This window comes from Cetorhinus maximus, chromosome 1 (assembly GCF_964194155.1).
Source record: "Cetorhinus maximus chromosome 1, sCetMax3.hap1.1, whole genome shotgun sequence".
Taxonomy (NCBI): Eukaryota; Metazoa; Chordata; class Chondrichthyes; order Lamniformes; family Cetorhinidae; genus Cetorhinus; species Cetorhinus maximus.
This window is the reverse complement of record NC_135879.1, coordinates 204,025,244-204,047,702: the sequence shown is the minus strand read 5'-3', so window position 1 is coordinate 204,047,702 and position 22,459 is coordinate 204,025,244. Positions and strand designations below refer to the sequence as shown.

General features: G+C 41.9%; 1 protein-coding gene across 1 annotated transcript in view; it reads right to left on the bottom strand.

Moving 5' to 3' along the window:
- The window catches only part of nars1 (asparaginyl-tRNA synthetase 1), a 36,692-nt gene extending 15,485 nt beyond the window's left edge, over positions 1-21,207 (bottom strand). The window contains exons 1-9 of the mRNA XM_078552067.1: positions 21,061-21,207; positions 13,385-13,467; positions 13,220-13,285; positions 10,132-10,224; positions 6,936-7,025; positions 6,038-6,116; positions 4,428-4,498; positions 4,048-4,134; positions 47-268 (exon numbers count right to left, since the gene is read on the bottom strand). Of these exons, the coding sequence (XP_078408193.1) occupies positions 47-268; positions 4,048-4,134; positions 4,428-4,498; positions 6,038-6,116; positions 6,936-7,025; positions 10,132-10,224; positions 13,220-13,285; positions 13,385-13,467; positions 21,061-21,106 (837 nt within the window). The 5' untranslated portion in view covers positions 21,107-21,207. The remainder of the gene's footprint in view (positions 1-46; positions 269-4,047; positions 4,135-4,427; positions 4,499-6,037; positions 6,117-6,935; positions 7,026-10,131; positions 10,225-13,219; positions 13,286-13,384; positions 13,468-21,060) is intronic.
- Positions 21,208-22,459: the final 1,252 nt, after the last annotated feature.

Below are 22,459 nucleotides of genomic sequence, written 5' to 3'. Positions count from 1 at the left end.
TTAGACTATTACAAACAAAGCATGGAAGAAACAAAAAAAAGCGTACTTCAAAGTAGCTATTGTCAAAGTAGTGGTCCCTAAAGCACTGCACCACAGCAGAGCGCACTTTGAAGATTTTGGACAAGCTCTCTCCTCTGAGCATCATGTGACGGTTGTTCAGTTGCACATCTACATCAGATTCTTCATTAAGCAAATTATCTGCACCCCCTGCTGGAGCCAAACCGATCAGTTCCCAGTAATCACAAATCAATTCATGCCCTCCGGGAGCCTGGAAAAGACAAGTGAAATCATACACATCAAATGGGGTAAAAGTACTAAATACTGACTATCTAAAATTCTCCATTTCTCAGCCAAACAATTAGCTCCAATATGCACAGTAGCAACAGAGTTGTATTCAACCACAATTCATAATCCCATTGCCAGGCAAATCCTTCATTCTACTATTACCATCAAACCAGGCTGGTTCAACCCTGGTTCAATGAAGAGTGTAGCAGAGCATGCCACGAGCAGCACCAGGTGTACTGAAACATGAGGTGCCAACCAGTCAAGGCAACACAGGATTACGTGCATTGTCAAAAGCAAAAGTAGCATGGAACAGACAGAGCCAGGTGATCCCACCACCAACCAAGAAGCTCACACCATTCAGGATGAAGCAGACTGCTGATAAGCACCTCATCCACCTCAAACTTTCAATCCTCTGCATCACCGACACAACGCAACTGCATTGAATAACAAGTACAATATATATTGCAAGGATCCAGCATGGCTTCTTTGACAACACTTCCCAAACCCACAATCCCTACCACCTGGATGGTCAAGGGCAGAAATATGGGAACACCACCAACTACAAATTCCCCTCCAAGTCGCAGACCATCTTGACTTGGAAATATTTTGCCATTCCTCATAGTTGTTGGCTCAAAATCTTGGAATTCCCCAACTAACAGCCCTGTGGTGGAGCTGCCAGACTAGTTCCAAGGAATTTATCAGTCTTTACAGCCATCATTTTGTCCAAGTTTTTTTTTTGCTCCCATTAACTTTAGTAAGACCATAAGACATAGGAGCAGAAATTAGGCCATTTGGTCCATCGAGTCTGCTCCGCCATTCAATCATGGCTGATAAGTTTCTCAACCCCATTCTCCCACCTTCTCCCCGTAACCTTTGATCCCCTTACCAATCAAGAACCTATCTATCTCGGTCTTAAATACACTCAATGACCTGGCCTCCACAGCCTTCTGTGGCAATGAATTCCATAGATTCAACACTCTCTGGCTAAAGAAGTTTCTCCTCATCTCTGTTCTAAAAGGTCTTCCCTTTACTCTGAGGCTGTGCCCTCGGGTCCTAGTCTCTCCTACTAATGGAAACATCTTCCCCACGTCCACTCTATCCAGGCCTTTCAATATTTTGTAAGTTTCAATCAGATCCCCCCATATCTTTCTAAACTCCATCGAGTATAGACCCAGAGTCCTCAAACGTTCCTCATATGTTAAGCCTTTCATTCCTGGGATCATTCTCGTGAACCTCCTCTGGAACCTCTCCAGGGCCAGAACATCCTTCCTGAGATACAGGGCCCAAAATTGCTCACAATATTCTAAATGTGGTCTGACCAGAGCCTTATAAAGCCTCAGCAGTACATCCCTGCTTTTATATTCTAGTCCTCTCGAAATAAATGCCAACATTGCATTTGCCTTCCTAACTACCGACTCAACCTGCAAGTTAACCTGAAGAGAATCATGGACTAGGACTCCCAAGTCCCTTTGCACTCCAGACTTCTGAATTCTCTCCCCATTTAAAAAATAGTCTATGCCTCTATTCTTCCTATCAAAGTGCATGACCTCACACTTCCCCAGGTTGTATTCCATCTGCCACTTCTTTGCCCATTCTCCTAACCTGTCCAAATCCTTCTGCAGCCTCTATGCCTCCTCAATACTACCTGTCCCTCCACCTATCTTTGTATCATCTGCAAACTTAGCCAGGATGCCCTCAGTTCCTTCATCTAGATCATTAATGTATAAAGTGAAAAGTTGTGGTCCCAACACTGACCCCTGCGGAACTCCACTAGTCACCACCCGCCATCCTGAGAAGGACCCCCTTAACCCCACTCTCTGCCTCCTGCCAGACTGCCAATCTTCTATCCATGCTAGTACCTTGCATCTAACACCATGGGCTCTTATCTTACTGAGCAGCCTCATGTGCGGCACCTTGTCAAAGGTCTTCTGGAAGTCCAAGTAGATAACATCCATTGGCTCTCCTTTGTCTAACTTACTCATTACCTCCTCAAAGAATTCTAACAGATTTGTCAGGCATGACCTCCCCTTGATGAAATCATGCTGACTTTGCCTGATTTTACAATGCACTTCCAAGTATTCTGAAATCTCATCCTTAATAATGGACTCTAAAATCTTACCAACGACCGAGGTCAGGCTAATCAGCCTGTAATTTCCTGTCTTTTACCTCACTCTCTTCTTAAACAGGGGGATTACATTAGCGATTTTCCAGTCCTCTGGGACCCTCCCTGACTCCAGTGATTCCTGAAAGATCACCACTAACGCCTCCACTATCTCTTCAGCTATCTCCTTCAGAACTCTGGGGTGTAATCCATCAGGTCCAGGTGATTTATCCACCTTCAGACCTTTCAGTTTTCCTAGCACCTTCTCCTTGGTAATGGCCACCATACTCACCTCTGCCCCCCCCGATCTCTTGAACTTTGGGGATATCACTCGTGTCTTCCACTTTGAAGACTGACGCAAAGTACCTATTCAGTTCCTCCGCCATTTCTTTGTTCTCCACTACTACTTCTCCAGCGTCATTTTCCAGCGGCCCAGTGTCCACTTTTGCCTCTCTCTTACCCTTTATATATCTAAAAAAAACTCTTGCAATCTTCTTTTATATTACTGGCTAGTTTACCCTCATATTTAATCTTCTCCCTCCTTATTTCTTTTTTAGTTGTCCTCTGTTGGTCTTTGTAGGCTTCCCAATCTCCTGGTTTCCCACTGCTCTTCTCCGTTACCCTTGAATATCACTTACATTGTGCTCCTCTACTACTGCTTTCCGTTGGTCTACAAAATTAGTCAACAAGTCTGCCATTTCCTTATTTTCATTTGAAATATTACCTGCATCCATTTTTAAAGGACCCACATTATCTTTGAGTACCCTGCCTCTTTTAATTGTAATAACTGTGTTAATCTTATTATCCCACAGAAGTTTATTTCCTTTAAGGGGAGATGGTGGTGTTGTGGCAAGGTCACTGAGCTAGTAATCCAGAGGTGCTAGTGCTCTGAGAACATGGGTTCAAATCCTACCTTAGCAGCAGGTGGAATTTACATTTAAGGTCGAACTGCACTATCAAGTGTATGGTGGAGCCAGGTTCAATTGAAGAATTTAAAAGGCAGTTAGACAGCTATCTAAAAAGGAAGAATGTGCAGAGTTATGGGGAGAAGGTGGTAGAATGACACTGAATGAACTGCTCATTTGGAGAACCAGCACAGACACAATGGGCCGAATGGCCTCCTTCTGCACTCTAACATTTCTGTGATTCTGATTTTTTTCCCTCTTTACAGCTCTTGATATTCTTTGGCTTCCTTTGCTGTTCTTCAATCTCGCAGATCAAAACTATTTTTTGCGCTTTTGAATACTCTTTCCTTTGGTTCTGTTGTGTCACCCCTCTATAATGGGACACTGTAAAAAGTCCATACTGGTGAAACACTCATTATATAAAATGGAGCATTTTTGCATTATGGTCCATTAAGTGCAATATTTATATAATTTGCAGCTAAGACAATGTACGCATAAATATTTTGAGGTCCATTTTTTCTTTCACTCACTTTGTCACTTCATGTTGGAGCTTTCCTTTGCCATAATATGTCATTAATATTTGAAGGTTACTAAATTTATTGAAGTTCATCCTTTGAATCAACTAAAATGAAGCAAGTCTTTGTACTACAGGAAACCTGAAACAAATGGACGTAGGCTCCAGTTGAGCAAGGTAGGCTAATTTGCCTTTCTACATTCCCACATTCTTACACTCCTATTTATTGAAAATGTCTTTACCGTTTTGCCTTCTGGCACAACTTTCAAGCTTCCATAAACTGCAATGGAGCTCTCTGTCGATAACACTAGTCCATTGTAGCACTGACACTGAAGAGAAAGAGAAGATATTAGAATCGGGTATATATATTGAAACAGGAATTTAAGATTGTTCTAAGAACTTGAATGTGAACAGAGAAAGAGATGGGAATTGCTCAAGTGAATCTGTAATTCATTTCAACGCAACAAAATTCTGCATTATGCAAACAATGCTATCAGTGCTAAATACTCATAACGCAGCAGTAGTAAAAACCTAGGCCACCAGTGGGGTTCCCACACTTTAAAGAACAATGATTGAACATTTAATAAATTGTACAAGAATAACTGAAAATAAAATTTGTTACCAGCTCATCACTGAAGACACATTGCAGAAATCCTGTGCCATCACGCAAAACAACAAACATCAAGTTCTTCCCTGTTAAGATAAATACATATTTATATTTTCAATAAAGAATTATTTTGTTTATTGTTCTGCTTAGTTTAAAGGAACAATAGAAATAAAATTGATTTTGTCTGACACTGACTAAAGGAAATAGATTGTTTTTGCACAGGAAGCACACGTGTCAATGGCATAACCATAATTTCTGTTTTATAGGCCCAGTATACAGGTTAAGATGCAAGGCCACAGAAAAATGGAGTAAACACAGGATGAAGTGTGCAAAAACAATAAGACTACTGATTTGACTTTCAAAAAATGGGACTTTATATTTAATTGTACGTTTGCATAAAAACTTATTTTATTAAAAAAACAGAAATGGGAAACATTTGGGTCTTCTTTGCCATCAAATTACAGCATGCTCATAGTAACAAACTTCTAACCCCTTGAAAATACATATTGCACTGCCACACTACATTGGGAGGAATTCCAACCTACAACATCATGGAGTATCTCCCCATGTCATAAGATACCTATCTTAGACATGTTACCATTGGGAACTGAGGAAAAGGCCTGAAACTTCTGATAATAAAGAGAAAATTATTTTTCCAGATCTCTCAACAATTTATTTCAAAGCAAAGACATAGACGTCTTGAATCCGGGCAATCATTTAATTGCAAGGGGGTGTGTAGTACAGGCAACCAATAAAGTGTAAAGGACACAGAATTCTTACCACAGGAAGAGAATAATCTTTTACTTTTGAAGCCTACTGTAAACTGGGTTCACACAATTCTCCAATTGGTAAGCTCTGATCTAAACTATTCTCAGGGCTATGTAAAAAAGTATTGGGGATGTGGGTGACATTGGAAAGAAAATGTTTATTACCCAACACCTAATTACTTAAAGATGGTGATGGTGGGTCTTCTTCCTGAACCACTACAGTCCTCGTGGTGATGGTGCTCTTGTGACACTGTTAATCAGGAATTCTGATTGACCCAGCATTCAGCAAAAACTAGACTCATGCCCACCAAATGGCAGGGGAAAAAAAAAAATCAAGCAATCATGTGCTACTCAGCTTCTTAAATGGCAGATCAAAACCAGCAATACTAATTTGCCGAACCACCATTATGACATACAATAGGGCATATCATGGAGAAAAAAAAATCTCCCCCAACCTTTAGCTGACAGAAAGAGGAGAACTAAGAAGTGTACAGCTTATATTATGTTTTAGAAAAATAGTAAAAGTTAAATGGTACTTTTTTTGGATCTGAAGTGTACAAGCTCCCCATACAATAGATAAGATTTCAACCACTGCATACACAATAAAAGGTACCAAGTTTCAATTCTACACTTTAATGAATAAAGCTTTAAAGCCAAAGTGGAAATGATTGGAGCTCAAGTACAAATATTCCAGATAAAAAAGTAAACAAAATTAGTTGCTACTTGGCTCAAGACACCTTTTGGTGACAACATTTATAGTTAACAGTGTAGAGTGTGCTTACAAATGCAACAACTGTTATTCTGCTAAACCCTTTCCTTAACTAATATGCAAATTATTCCAAAAGGTAGAACACAAACCTTGTCTACGTAACCTGTGGACCCAGCCAAAGAGCTTCACTCGTTGCCCTCTATGTGCTTCTGTGTCTCGGATTTTTATCTATGATCATGGCAAGGAAAAAGAAATTAAACAATTCAGTGAAAAAACATATCCAATTTTGACTCGAAACTCAGAACATCAATAAAAGTTATTGGACTTACAGCATTAGTACAGCAGGCTCAAGTGGCCAAAAGGCCTACTCCTGCTCCTAAGTTCTTAAATGCCCATCCTTGCTCCCTCTTACCTCTCCCACATCAAGCACTTGTGCCTTTCTTCTATCTTGACTAAGTGTTGTAAAAAATCTAGATCCAGTTCTACTGTCACAATCATGAATGACTTTTCTTAGTAGCACTGTGAAACCCACACCCACCAAGATATTTCTCCCAATGCTCCAATATCCATAAAATACCCCTACCTTTTTTCATTGCATTTTCTAAAAATGCCATTATGAAAAACCCTTCATGATAAATTAATCCCTTTAAGTTAAATTGGTTATGTCGTACATGTCTGGAGCAGCTCATGAATAAAGAGACAGTTTGATATTTTACATTGGTTTACTCAAGTGCTATATTAGTTCCTAAAATGTTTGGCTGAATAGGCTTTAAATTCTCTAATTATAAACATTGATTTCCTTGAAACATGAAAAGCACTGGAGGACACAATTTATTTATTACGTACTTTGTTCAGTTGAAATCGGGGGTGGGAGAGAACCCCTACCCTTAAAAAAAAGTTTATCCAATGACATATCAACATGCTAGCACACAGACAATTATAAAATTACCTAGGGGTATTGCCTAGTTCAAATTATTGTATGCATTGTTAACTTATTATACATTATAGCTGATGAGTTGTCAATTTTTAATTTGTATTGCCAATTACCTGATGTGGTTCTCCAAGACTAACATCCAGTTTAATAGCTATCTTTTTAGCCTCTTCCAGATTCTTCTCCCGCCGCAATGCATCTTCCAGCTATTGAAAAGAAAACAGATTTTGAAATGAGATATTTCATTACAAAGTAAAATGTGTACAGTTCTCCTCCTCTAAATGCTAGCAAATACTATTAATTCCACAAAATTCCCACCACACCCTAACCCAGCTTCTAGGGTTCTACATATTACACAGGGCATACAAGACAAAAACCATCCGTTTAGCCCAACTCGTCTGTCCTGATGTTTGTATTTCACACATTTCCTCCCATTCCATCTACCTCACCTCAGACTTGCATTTTTTTCTATTCCCTTTTCTCTCATTACTAGTTTCTTTTTGAAAGCAGCCAAGCTATGTGCCTCAAACACTTCATTCAGTAGCGAGTTTCACATGTTAATCTCTGAATAAAGAAATTTCTCCTGATTTCCGTATTTGACCCTAGCCTTCGATTCTCTTAAGTGGAAACATTCTCTCCCGAACTACCCAATCCAAACTATTCATAATTTTTAAGACCTCTATACGGTTTCCCCAAAGTCTTCTCTATTCTAAAGAAAAGGGTCCCAGCCTTTTCAATCTTTCCCAATAGAGGTAATCTCTCAGTTGTGTTACCATCCTCTCAATCTTTTGAATTCATAACCCTAAGAAGCAATCTCAAAGCATTTTTAATTGCTTTGCGAACCTGCGGTGTTGCTGTTGATGAATTGTTCACCTGAATCTCTTTGCTCTTCTACCCCATTCAGCTTCTTATTTTCTAAGGTGCAGGTGATGTTCCTACTTTTCCTACCAAAGAGAGACATCAAGCCAGATGTACAGAGGATATATGACATGGAACATAGTCAATAATGTACATTCATCATAGCTGCTGCTCAACAGTTATTGTGACTTGAGATAGCAACTACCTCCAAAGCTTCTTTATTGTGCATATTAGTTTACTTGTGGAAATTACGGAAAATGGGCAGATTGCAGAGTATTTCCAACAATGTTACTGTAAAACTTTAATCTCCTCTTCACACCATCTTCATGAAAGACAAAAATTATGCTACAGAAATAAGGCAGTCTTGTTAAGTTTTTCATAAAGTTAGAAACTAGTTGGGTAGGAACGTTTAATGAACATCATGTTGGGATTTAAACTACAAAGAAAACACATCACTGATGCCATATATTCTGATCTAGCAGAAAGGAGATGGGCAAATGCAAAACCAGTGAGGCAAAAAAATGGCTACCTGCTTAGAGAGCAGCCACAGTAGGTAAAGTTGTGAAGAAAGTCACAATTCTGATTGAGAGAAAAGGCCACAGGGTAGAGCATTAGACTGTTATCTTTAAGAAGCATGTATAGCAAAATTAAACCCACATTAACACAATCCAACACTAATGTTTAGGATAGTTCAAGACCTTTTCAGAGTCTTATTCTAGATCTTTTCTTTAAACACGAGTTAATTGAGACCTACTTTTTGTTTATGCAAAGTATTGTGTCTCACTTAACAGATTCAAGAAAATAATCTGCTCCTCATTTTTTAGTTTTGGAATTCTTTAACTTAAAACACAGATCTAATGACAACACAGCTGCAACTTTCACAGTTTTCTATGGGTCTTCACAAAACAATGTTAGAACATAATTGTTCAACTTGACACAATGCAGAAAAGTGTTTTACTAAAACTAGACAAGTGAACTCATAGCATTGTGTTGCATTTCTCCAATTTTTCCTCACTCCAATCCCAGGAGTGCAATATAAATGTTGAAACTAACTTCAATTGTAGAAAGAAAAGCTCTAAGAGATCAAATTATTCGTAGAGGTTTTATTGAGTAGTGGCTGCAGCAAAACTGACTTTTGGAAAACAAAAAGCAATTTTTTGCACAATCATCTGAAGTGCAGGGAAAACCAGCTTCAGAAGAAAACAATTAATGAATTTTTTCCATATTATTCATCCTACTGGGCAAAAGGCTGCCAATTAATACTTAATTATGAGAATTTTGCAGTGTGGACACGTACCCATTAAGGCATCAGTTCAAATTATCTAAATTCACTATCTAAAATCCACACAGCTGTTAATGAAAGCAATAAATTTCATCCTATGGGCACAAGCTAAATTTAAATGAGCACAACCACTGATTAAATATTTTTCCTTCAACAATATTCTGTCTAAATTAAAAGTATTAGCATTAAGCTTGGCTCAGTGGTAGACCATGCACTTCAATCAGAAAATCATGGGATGAAGTGCCACTCCAGAGACTCAAGGCCAATATCTGGATGGACACTCTAGCACAGTGCTGCACTGTCGGAGCTGCAGTCTTTGGGGTGAGATGTTAAAATCAAGATCTGCCCTCTCTCCCAGGCAGACATCAAAGATTATGTGGCACCATTCCCTTAGCGCCCTGGACAATATTTTTCCTTCAAGTAAAAATGGATTATCTGGTCATTCATATCATTGCTGAATGTGGAACGTAGCTGTGTGTAATTTGGTTATTACATTTACCTACATTGCCACAGCGACTACACTTCAGTATCTGAAACATGAGTGTTGGTATTTAATTTGTCATGAAACACTTTTGGATGTCCCTCAGTTATGAAAAGCGTTATGTAAATGCTAGAATTTTTTTTAAAGGCTGAAGTCTGAACAAGTTACGTTGGCCACAAATTCCATCTTCAACCAATTATCTCCCCCTAAAAATAACCTTGTTTTGAATATTTTGGAGAACAGTATGCAAGAAATTTGACACATGAGATGTGCCAAGTGTAGTCTGCTTGGGAGGAGCACATGACTTTGAACCTATGGTTGTCTAAGTTTTACATTGGGGCTTTTCCTCATCTCATATCTGGGTCTGTTGTAGACTAACTGATAAAAGATTTAATACTACGACAACTCCACTATTGTATCATGCAACTGCCAGGATGAGAGAAAGTGAACTGGATGGACCTTGTCTAACAATTCTCATGCCCTACCTCTGCAATATGTTCCTGTTATTTGCTGAATGCACAGAATGGCTGTTAGTTGCCTGTACAAAAATCACGGCACCTCAAAAGCACTTGGGAAATACCTTTACAAAGTAAGATGTTATACAAAGGCAAGCATGAATCAATTGAAATTTTGGGCATCCAATGCAGGAAAGATGCTAGTGGGAAGAGCACAAAATAATGATTTTTCTTACCTCCCTTTTTTCTTTCGATTCATTCTTCATTTGATCCCGTTGCCAGAGCTTTTTAACGTTTTTCAGCTGTGATTTTGATATAACTTCCCAGCGCTTAAAAAAAAAATAAAATGTTAAATGCAATCATGTGATTACATACTATTGTAGTAATACAGTGATGTTACCACAGTATAAGGACAAATTTCCAGCAGTGCAACCATTGCTTCTCGTCTTCTCAATCTGCAACTGCAGTGACTTAATTACTTCCAAGCAAACCAAAACAAATACCCCAAGGTACAAAGTTTTTCCAATCTCTAACCTTTATCCAAATTAAACAGCATAGTTGCTACACCCTGAAAAACGCTAACGATTTTAGACTACTTTCATGCCTCCCCCCGAGTGTTTCTCCTGTAAATATAAGTTTAGGCCTTTGAGCCTTTCTTATAACTTGGTCATTTAAAGACTAGAATCATCTTGGTTAATGAATCCTTGTTAATTTTTACCTTTTTCAGAGGTGGATGACCAAAACTGCAAGCAATATACTGGAATTGATCTATAAATTGCCAGCATGATTTGCTCTGATTGGTAGTTCAATGGTTTCCTGATGTATGTCAGCACCAGTTTGACTTATAATTGCTTCAAAATGGGCTGCATTTTACACTCCCCCGCTGGCAGGTTTGAAGGCGGGGGCAAGTATAATTCAGCAGTGGCATTCCTGCCACTTATTCACCCACCCAGTCTGAAACTTTACAGAGGCAGGGGAGGTGTTGGGTGATTCGCCCACTCAAGTGCTTTCTGGGGCCCATATGTGGCCAATTAATGGCAAACTTAAGAGCCTCATTCCACCTCTGCAGGTATTTTAGCCATGGTGAGGGAAGGAAAGTGCAGGGGGGTTGGCAGCTCACACTATGTGAGAAGTCAGCAGCTTTAGCTGTACAGGCTACTGGGGAAAGGGGGGGTACTTTCTTTGCAGGCCCCCCTGAGCCTATTGGATGTTTCAATCACCACCTCCCCACCCCACCACTCCTTCCTTTACCCTCTGTCCCGGCTTCTCAAACTTGAACCCCCACCCCCCTCACCCGGGCCGCAGTCTGGATGTGCCAAATCTCAGACTTACCTCTGAGTCTGGGCTCCTCGGTGTCAGCTCTGGCTGCAGTCCCAGCACCAGCGGCCACTCTCCTGCCTGGTGGTGCTGGAACTATAGAACTGACAGACATCCAACTGGCCAGTAGCTCTCTAAGGCAGGGCTTCCTCCATAGGGATGGAAGTCCTGCCTTGAAGCAATTACGGCTGTTTCCTACTTCAAATTGCTGCAGGGCAGCTGGTGGGATTGCGGGTGGGCTCTCCATGACCTTTTAACTGAGAAGGTTGGGGAGGGGATGGGAGAGGCCAAGGATGTCTCATTAAATCCAGCTCAATGACTAGCTGATTTCAGGCATATAACCAATTATCACTCACAATCGTTTCGGATCTTTCACCACCAGTGGGAATGGCATGGAATTTCTGCTTTGATTCCTGAACCCTTAAATTTTATTTTAGTTACTTTTGTTGTAAAAATCATTTTGGCTAGGCCAATTTGTCTGTGTATATTTTAGTAGCGCCACCATTTTAAAGGAAGAGAATTGATTGCATCCAAGTGGAATGTCACAAAAGAGGGGCCTCCACTGAATCCTCTCCTTTGAAATTTTTTTACCCTGGAAGGGTAAGCACTTGTCTGTATCCTGTGGTTTACCTAAATTCATCTAAATCAGAATGTTTTCAATAAGTTTTAGAGTTTTAAAGGTGTGGGTTAGAAGGCTCAAGATTTTTAAAAGCTCAAGAATTGAATTAAGTTGAAGAAAGGTTAAGCTATTTTATATCCAAGTAGAAGTGAAGATTGTACATGCCAAGTTATTTTAAGAGGCAAGTCTCTAAGCAGAGAAATACTGTATAACAGTCAAAAAGTAAAATAGATGTTATGTAAAAGGTTAGATACAGTTGAGAAGATGCCAACTAAAAAAAGCAACCAATCACCACAAACATAGGTCAAAAGGTGAAACAAGAACATCACCGAGGAAAGCACAACACCCAAAGTCACATTCAGTTTACTATCCAAGCAAAGAGGTAATATAATTTTATACACACTTTGTCCAAGGAGTAATTCAAAAATCAGAAGTTGACCAATGTATTGCAAATAGACAGTGAACTTAAGCTCACTGTAATTTTGCATACTGAATGTTAGCTTGTTGTACTGTAATTAAGCAAATCCTCGCTAGTGCTAAAATAGTCAGATTTTTTTAAATTTAAGTTTACAGTTGGGGATTGGATTCTATTCACATATTAATCACCACTAAATTTTAAATCACCAATATGAAATGGAGCAATGGCTTAAATCATATTATTGTAGTGTTAGTCAAATAGCATCAGTAATGCACCTTTGGCTTAATCTTTAATGTCTCTGGAAAGAAATAATTAAGTCACATTTCACTCAGCATTGGGAATCATCTGGTGCCTCAAGAAAAATGGTTAATCTCAATTTAATATACATAAGATATATATCATTTTTGAGGGCCAGTTAGTTCAGTTGGCCAAACGTCTAGTGTGTGGTTCAAAATAATGCCAATAGCACGAGTTTGAATGCCATTCCAGCTGAGATAGATATGAGACTTGCCTTCTTTGCTCCTGAGAGTGGAAGGCAATGGCAAATCACCACTAAGAAAAGCTGCCAAGGAAACGGCTCAGGGTGAAGCATCAGTGGACAATGAGTCAAGGACCCATCTTGGGCAGAACACACATATTATGCATATGAAAATAGAATAGAAATTAGATGAAGCAGATATACAAGACATATAGATTCAAAGATAAATATATATATATCCATTGATTCACTTCAACTCATGCATTACCTTGGACCTTCCCAATACACCATTTGCAAAATGCTTTCAGGTTTCCTACAGCCTCCAACTCTTGCTCTAATCAAGATTACAGGCCAGAAATCAAACATGGAGCTTTATGCTGCTTGTTTCCAGGACATGAATGCTACTATTGATCTAACCTCAATACCTTGAATAATCAGATAGATCATTTTGAATGTAAATATTGATGAAAGCACCTTTAGACTTGGAATTACCTCATCTTCCTTTTGGGAATCCACATAGATAGTTGGGAATGGTTCCTTCCCTGCTGCTTGTAAGGCCTAAAAAAATGTGCAGAAACAGAATCAATTCACAAGCTACAGATATTTTCAATAAAACAAAGAATTTTTTTTAATAGCTATCACTGACTGAAAATTTACCCGAAGGGCTGTCTTAAATGGTTTGTCCTTTGTTCCTGTTCCAGTTGCATCATCTCCTTCATTACCAGAGACATACAATTCATCTGTAATATATTAAAGTTAAAAATCTTATTTTTGCAGATAGAAATGCCAGAGGCCTATACCCTTGTGAACATGCACCTGAAAAAAGGCCTGCATTTATATAGTATCCAATAACATCCTCAGTAACACCAAGTGTTTCATGTCCCATAAATTACTTCAAACTGTTTTTATGTAAGTTTTGCAACAACACTGTACCCAATAAGATCACAGAAACAGCAATAAGATGAATAATGAATGAGGCAATTTGTGCTGCTGTTGATTGAGGGAAAAATAATGGCCAGGACACTGGAGAAGTAGTAATTCTTCCTCCAATTGTGCATGAGATTCTTAACAGCCACATAAAACACCCGATTTAAAAACAAAGGGATACAACACTAATGATGCAAATTCCTTTATTTCTGCACTAAAACCAGTCTGGATTATATGGTTAATGGATATGGTAACGTAGTAGTTATATTACTGGACTTAAAGCAATTCAAAGGCTTGAACTAATGATCAAAGGACACGCTCAAATCCCAATTAATTAATTAATTAATTAATGAAGGAAAAAGGTTAGCTTCAGTAGTGGCTACCACGAATCTATAAGATTGTCATAAGAGCCCATGTGGTTCACCAATCTCCTTTAGTGAAGGAAATCGGCTGTCCTTAGCCATCTGTTATCCAGTCTGGTCTGCATGTGACTCCAGACCCACAGCAATATGGCTGACTCTGAACTGACCCCTGAAATGGCCTGGATCTAGGTACTGGGCAGCACAAAGTCTGTATGATAACTGGGTTGCTCTTCTTCTTACCACAGCTGTTAAGCTGTGGAAGAATCAAACATTTTACTGAAGAGATATAAACGATCGTTACTGTAACCCAAATATAAACCAACTAAGTTAATCAGTCAATGTACCAAAAAACCTCTATGCTTACTTTCTCAAAATACACGTACACTACAAGAAATGGATGTTTCAGGAACAACTTGTTTTTTATTTGCTTTCGGAACATGAGCATTGTTGGTTAGGCCAGCATCTATCGTCCAAATCTAATTGCCCTGGAGAAGGTACTAATGAGCCACATTCTTGAACCACTGCAGTCCATGCGGTGTAGGTATGCTTACAGTGCTGTTCGGAAGGGCGTTCCAGAACTTTGACCCAGTGACAGTGAAGGAACAGCAATATGGCTCCAAGTCAGGATGTTGTGTGGCTTGGCAGAGTGCCTGCAATGTTGGTGTTCCCATGCATCTACTGACCTTGTCCTTCTTCCAGGTGATAGAGGTCAGGGGTTTAAAGATGCTGTTGAAAGAACCTTGGGTGAGTTGCTGCAATGCACTAGAGAATGGTCTAGAAGGAACCTACTTAGCCTGTTGAGTCCAGTTCAAGACTCCGTAGAGCAATTGAGTTAGGCCCTTTTCACCGCTCTATCCCCACAGCCCTGCAAGTATATTTCCCATAAGTGCCTATCGAATTCTCTTTGGAAATCATCGATCCTTTTCACTTCCAGAAGGTCTGCAGACCGAGAATTGTAAATGCAAGTCTGTGTCTAATTAAATGCTGTATTTCAGTACGTAACATTTTTGCTGATTTATAAAAAAGTTTCATCACATTATAATTATGATAGGAGTAGGGAAAGAGTATGAATCAGAGTTATGCTATTGTTCACCAGCAACTCAAAACTGAAAACAACATGTCACATCAGTTTATTATGTTCTAAAATTGCAGGTTTGATGGGTTAAAAGGATCTCCTCTCACAGAGACATGCATTTTCACAGGTACTTACAGTGCTTTGGTTCTTCGCTCAAGTGGCCCTATCTCATATGCAAACCCAGACAACTGCAACGCTCTGCTGCCAGTCATATTGAAACTAGCTAAACCAAACAGATTGAGCATTGAATCAGGTTCCCTCTGGTCTGTATGGTTCTGTTACTCACTATCCCTTTACTAGCTGGTCCTTTGAGAGAACTATTAAATAACATACCTAAACCCCCGAGATACTACTTTGACTCTCCAAGATCAGAACTAAATCCATTGTACCAATCTAACATATGTTCTAAATGATCATGCCACTGACTGGATGTATTCTACAGACAATATACCCAGTCTTAACAAGAGAAAACACGTTTCATTCCTGTCAACATTTCAATTTCCAATCCAATGTTTGAGTTCCTTCTCTTTTTTTAAAGAATAGGGTAATCTTTCATATAGCCATTCCAGATAGCTTCTGCCTTTTAATTCAATAAACAATACTGTGGGTGTACCTACACCACATGGGCTGCAGCGCTTCAAGAAGGCAGCTCACCATCACTTTCTCGAGGGCAATTATGCATGGGCAATAAATACTAGTCTAGTCAGCAATGCCACCAGATGAAAGAATAAATAAAAAATAAAACTGACTATTTTCAGTTGAGGTAGCTTGTTAATTTAACACTGGTGTTCTCTACTTCTGTGATAACTTAATAAATAGTGTCAATAGATGTAGGCTGTCTGAGGTTTTTGCCACAATAAATGCCTTGATCGTGGTCATCTGGGAACATCATTATAGTTACACTTTGCACATTATAGCCCAGATTCATGCTGATTATGCTTTTCTTAATGTTTTCTGCAACATAACTATCCTCTGAAGGAAGGGTATCCAAATATGACAGCTTTATCAAGTTGTTTTAGAGCTTTAAAAAAAAAGCCTGTACTAACTCATAATCAAACGCCCTCGAGATGTTTCCCAACACTTGGTTCGTTGAATAGATAACAAAATCACATTAAATAATTGCAGTCGTTATTAATTTTAAAATGTAAAAGATTTTTTTTCACGGCATGTGGGCATCGCTGGCAAGACCAGCATTTGCTGCCCATCTCTAACAGCTCTCAAGGAGGTGGTGGTGAGATACCTTCTTGAAACGCTGTGTCCATTTGGTGCAGAAACATGATATAGTTCCAAGTCAGGATTGTGCATGGCTTGGAGGGGAACTCGCAAGTGCTGGTGTCCCCATGCATCTGCTGCCCTTGTCCTTCTAGGTGGTAGAGGTTGCATTTTGAAAAGTGCTGTCGAAGGAGCCTTGCTAAGTTGCTATAGTGCATCCTGTAGATGTTACACACTGCTGCCACTGTGTGTCAGTGGTGGAAGGAATGAACATTTAAGGTGGTGGATGCAGTGCTAATCATGCAGGCTGCTTTGTCTTAGATGGGGTTGAAATTCTTGAGTGCTGTTGGAGCTGCACTCATCCAGGCAAGAGGAGAGTATTCCAACACACACTCGACTTGTACCTAGCAAATGGTGGACTGGCTTTGGGGAGTCAGGAAGTGAGTTTTGTGTTGCAGAATTTCCAGCCTCGGATCTTCTCTTGTAGCCACAGCATTTATATGGCTAGTCCAGTTCAGTTTCAGGGTGTTGATAATGGGGATTCACTTTATACATTAATGATCTAGATGAAGGAACTGAGGGCATCCTGGCTAAGTTTGCAAATGATACAAAGATAGGTGGAGGGACAGATAGTATTGAGGAGGCGGGGAGGCTGCAGAAGGATTTGGAGAATGGGCAAAGAACTGGCAGATGGAATGCAACGTGGGCAAGTGTGAGGTCATGCACTTTGGTAGGAAGAATAGAGGCATAGACTATTTTCTAAACGGGGAGAGAATTCAGAAGTCTGGAGTGCAAAGGGACTTGGGAGTCCTAGTCCATCATTCTCTTCAGGTTAACTTGCAGGTTGAGTCAGTAGTTAGGAAGGCAAATGCAATGTTGGCATTTATTTCGAGAGGACTAGAATATAAAAGCAGGGATGTGCTGCTGAGGCTTTATAAGGCTCTGGTCAGACCACATTTAGAATATTGTGAGCAATTTTGGGCCCCGTATCTCAGGAAGGATGTGCTGGCCCTGGAGAGGTTCCAGAGGAGGTTCACGAGAATGATCCCAGGAATGAAAGGCTTAACATATGAGGTACGTTTGAGGACTCTGGGTCTATACTCGATGGAGTTTAGAAGGATGAGGGGGGATCTGATTGAAACTTACAGAATACTGAAAGGCCTGGATAGAGTGGATGTGGGGAAGATGTTTCCATTAGTAGGAGAGACTAGGACCCGAGGGCACAGCCTCAGAGTAAAGGGAAGACCTTTTAGAACAGAGATGAGGAGAAACTTCTTTAGCCAGAGAGTGTTGAATCTATGGAATTCATTGCCACAGAAGGCTGTGGAGGCCAGGTGTATTTAAGACCGAGATAGGTAGGTTCTTGATTGGTAAGGGGATCAAAGGTTACAGGGAGAAGGTGGGAGAATGGGGTTGAGAAACTTATCAGCCATGATTGAATGGCGGAGCAGACTCGATGGGCCGAATGGCCTAATTTCTGCTCCTATGTCTTATGGTCTTATGATTCAGCGATGGTAATGCCAGTGAATTGGTTGGAGTCAGACCTAGCATAAAGAAAGATGGTTGTGAATGTTGGTGGTAAATCATCTCAGTTCCAGGGCATCACTGCAGGAGTTCCTCAGGGTAGTGTCCTAGGCCCAACCATCTCCAACTGCTTCATGAATGACCTTCCTTCCATCATAAGGTCAGAAGTGGGGGTGTTCACTGATGATTGCACAATGCTCAGCACCATTCATGACTCATCAGATATTGAAACAGTCTATGTCCAAATGCAGCAAGACCTGGACAATGTCCAGGTTGGGCTGACAAGTGGCAAGTAACATTCGTGCCACGCAAGTGCCAGGCAATGGCCATCCACAATAAGAGAATCTAACCATCGCCTCTTGGCATTCACTGGCACTGCCATCATTGAATCTCCCACTATCAATATCCTAGAGGTTACCTTTGGCCAGAAAATGAACTGGACTAGCCAGGAGTTTGATGAAATGCTCTCCATTTGCCTGGATGAGTGCAGTTCCAACAACACTCAGGAAACTTGACACCATTCAGGACAAAGCAACCATTTGATTGGCGCCACACCCAGGAACATTCACTCCCTTCACCACCAATGCACACAGTAGCAGCAGTGTGTATCATCTACAAGATGCACTGCAGGAATTCACCAAGGCTTCTCAACAGCACCTTCCAAACCCACAACCACTACTACCTAGAAGGACAAAGGCAGCAGATACATGGGAACACCACCACCTGGAAGTTCCCCTTCTAGACACTCACCACCCTGACTTGGAAAAATATCACCATTCCTTCACAGTTGCTGGGTCAAAATATTGGAACTTCCTCCCCAACAGCAGTGGGTGTACCTACACCACATAGACTGCAGTGGTTCAAGTAGGCAGCTCACCTTCTCAAAGACAAATTTTTTATTTATGGGATGTGGGCGTCACTTGCTGGGCCAGCACTGATTGCCCATCCCTACTTACCCTTGAGAAGGTGGTGGTGAGCTGCCTTCTTGAACAGCTACAGCCCGCGTGGTGTAGATACACCCACAGTGCTGTTAGGGAGGGAGTTCCAGGATTCTGACCCAGCGGCAGTGAAAGAACAGGGATATATTTCCAAGTCAGGATGGTGAGTGGCTTGGAGGGGAACTTCCAGGTGGTAGTGTTCCCATGTACCTGCTGCCCTTTTCCTTCTAGATGGTGGTGGTCATGGATTTGGATGGTGCTGCCTAAGGAGCCTTGATGAGTTTCTGCAGTGCATCTTGTAGATGGTACACACTGCTACTACTGTGCGTCAGTGGTGGAGGGAGTGAATGTTTGTGGAAGGGGTGCCAATCAAACAGACAAAGTGGGCTGCTTTGTCCTGGATGGTGTTGAGCTTCTTGAGAATTGTTGGAGCTGCACTCATACAGGCAAGTGCAGAGTATTCATCACACTCTTGACTTGTAGATGGCCAACAGTCTTTGGGGAGTCTTGGGAGTTACTTGCTACAGGATTCCTAGCCTCTGACCTGCTCTTGCAGCCTCAGTATTTATATGGCTAATCCAGTTCAGTTTCTGGTCAATGGTAACCCCCAGGATGTTGATGGTGGGGGATTCAGCCATGATAATGCCGTTAAATGTTAAGGGGCGGCAATGGTTAGATTCTTTCTGTTGCAGATGGTCATTGCCTGGCACTTGTGTGGCGCAAATGTTACTTGCCACTTGTCAGCCCAAGCCTGGATATTACCAGGTCTTGCTGTATTTGGACATGGACTGCTTCAGTGTCTGAGGAGTTACAAATGGTACTGAATATTGTGCAATCATCAGCAAACATCCTGAGTTCTGACCTTACGATGGAAAGAAGGTCACTGATGAAGCAGCTGAAGATGGTTGGGCCTAGGACACTACCATGAAGAACTACCATGAAGAACTACCTCCAGCCATGTCCTCGGACTGAGATTATTGGCCTCCAACCACCTCCCTACGCACTTGGTATGACTCCAAATAATGAACAGCTTTCCCCCAGCTCCCACTGACTTCAATTTTACTCGGGCTCCTTCATGACACACTTGATCAAGCTTGATGTCTTGATATCAAGGGCAGTCACTCTCATCCATCTCTTGAATTCACCTGTCTGCGTTTGTACCAAGGGTGTAATGAGGTCAGGAGTTGACCAGCCATGACTGAACCCAAATTCAGCATCAGTGCGCAGGTTAATTAAGATTATTTAATAAAATTAAGCAATTTTTCCATCTGCAACTTTGCAGGAAAAGGAAACACATTGAAACTAGTCAGTAGAGAGTGGGTTGTCTTATGAGGAAAAGTTAGATAAAATGGACTTGTTTCTACTGGAGTTGAGAAGAGCGAGGGGTGACTTGATTGAAGTATGTAAGATCCTGAACAGTCTTGACAAGGTGGACGTGGAAAGAATGTTTCCCCTTCTGAATGAATCCAGAGCTAGGGTACACTGTTTTAAAATTAGAGGTGGTCCTTTTAGGACAGAGGTGAGAAGAATTTTTTTCTCTCGACAGGTGTGCGACTTTGGAACTCGCTGCCTCAGGTGGTGTTAGAGGTGGGGTCTTGAATATTTTTAATGCGGAGGTAGATAGATTCTTGTTAGGCACACCACACCAACCGGGGTGAGGGACACCCACACCATACCAATCAGGTGGTGGGGGGCATCCACACCACACTAAGTGAGTGGGGCATCCACACCACACCAACGAGCTTCAGCTGGCTGGGTGGGCACACCTAGTTTGTGCCAGCTAGGTGGGCACACCAGTTTGTGCCAGGTAAGTGGGTGCCAATCCCTGGTTTGTGTGGGATGAGTGTACCCCTCAACTCTATCTAGACCATAGAGTAGACCAAAAAGTACATAATTTTATGTACTTCACAATGTGTGTTTGTCATCCCATCTGGTGCTGAGGGTGACAGCCCGAGCGTCAGCCCTATCATCTGGTCTCACACCCAGTTCGCCCTGTGGAACCGAAACCAAAACCAAAACTCCAGGTGGTGCTTTCCACTCTGACAGGCGTGGGGAACATTTCAGCATTGTCTGGTCCTACAATATACCATCTGGGGCACCCACACCGCACCAACCGGGGGAGGGGGGCACCCACGCCGCACCAACCGGGGGTTGATGGGCAGTGCAGGGCGGGAGTGAGGGGGGGGGGGGTTGATGGGCAGGGCGGGAGTGGGGGGTTGATGAGCTGAGCTGGGCAGGGCAGGGCGGGGCGGGAGTGGGGGGTCTCCGAAGCTCCGCGGAGGATCTGCTCCTTACCCAGCGACAGGTTGGCTGACTCCTGAATGATGTCCCCGGATGACATTTTAAAAGCTTCCAGTTCTTTCCACAACCTTCTGGGTCCCCACCGGGCTGCTGATTTACTCGCTCTCAGGAACACCGGGCTGACGCTACCACCGCGGTCTCTCTCCGACCTCACGCTACCACCACGGACTCTCTCTAGCCTCACGCTACCACCGCGGTCTCTCTCCGGCCTCACGCTACCACCACGGTCTCTCTCTAGCCTCACGCTACCACAACGGACTCTCTCCGGCTCTGACCGTCTCGCCGGCCGTCGACCAAGGAAAAGAATGGAGGGTGGGGCGAGACCTAGCCCCGCCCCTGCCCCATCTCCGAGTCTCTGATTAGATAGAATGGCCCCCTCGGCATGACGCGGCATGTCAGTCAGAGCCCGCACCTGCGCAGTGCTAAGCCAGCCACGGCTGATTGCATCAGAGAAAGTGAGGCGAGAACGGGGCGGGATTGCATCAGACAGGGCAGCGCTTTAATATAAACAAAAAAACTACTGCGGATGCTGGAAATCCAAAGCAAAAACAAAAACAGAATTACCTGGAAAAACTCAGCAGGTCTGGCAGCATCGGCGGAGAAGAAAAGAGTTGACGTTTCGAGTCCAATGACCCTTCAACAGAACTGAGTGTAGTTAGGAGAGGGGTGAAATATAAGCTGGTTTAAGGTGAGGGGGTGGGGGGAGAGAAGTTGAGGGTGGGGTGGTTGTAGGGACAAGCAAGCAGTGATAGGAGCAGATAATCAAAAGATGTCACAGACAAAAGGATCAAAGAGGTGTTGAAGGTGGTGATATTATCTAAGAGAATGTGCTAATTAAGAATGGATAGCAGGACACTCAAGGTACAGCTCTAGTGGGGGTGGGGTGGAAAGATTGACAAGGTATTAGTTGTAGATTTAAAAATAATGGAAATAGGTGGGAAAAGAAAAATCTATATGAATTATTGAAAAAAACAAAAGGGAGGGGGAAGAAACGGAGTGGGGATTGGGGGAGGGAGTTTAAGATCTAAAGTTGTTGAATTCAATATTCAGCCCTGAAGGCTGTAAAGTGCCTAGTCGGAAGATGAGGTGCTGTTCCTCCAGTTTGCGTTGGGCTTCACTGGAACAATGCAGCAAGCCAAGGACAGACATGTGGGCAAGAGAGCAGGGTGGCGTGTTAAAATGGCAAGCGACAGGGAGGTTTGGGTCTTTCTTGCGGACAGACCGCAGGTGTTCTGCAAAGCGGTCGCCCAGTTTGCATTTGGTCTCTCCAATGTAGAGGAGACCGCATTGGGAGCAACGAATGCAGTAGACTAAGTTAGGGGAAATGCAAGTGAAATGCTGCTTCACTTGAAAGGAGTGTTTGGGCCCTTGGACGGTGAGGAGAGAGGAAGTG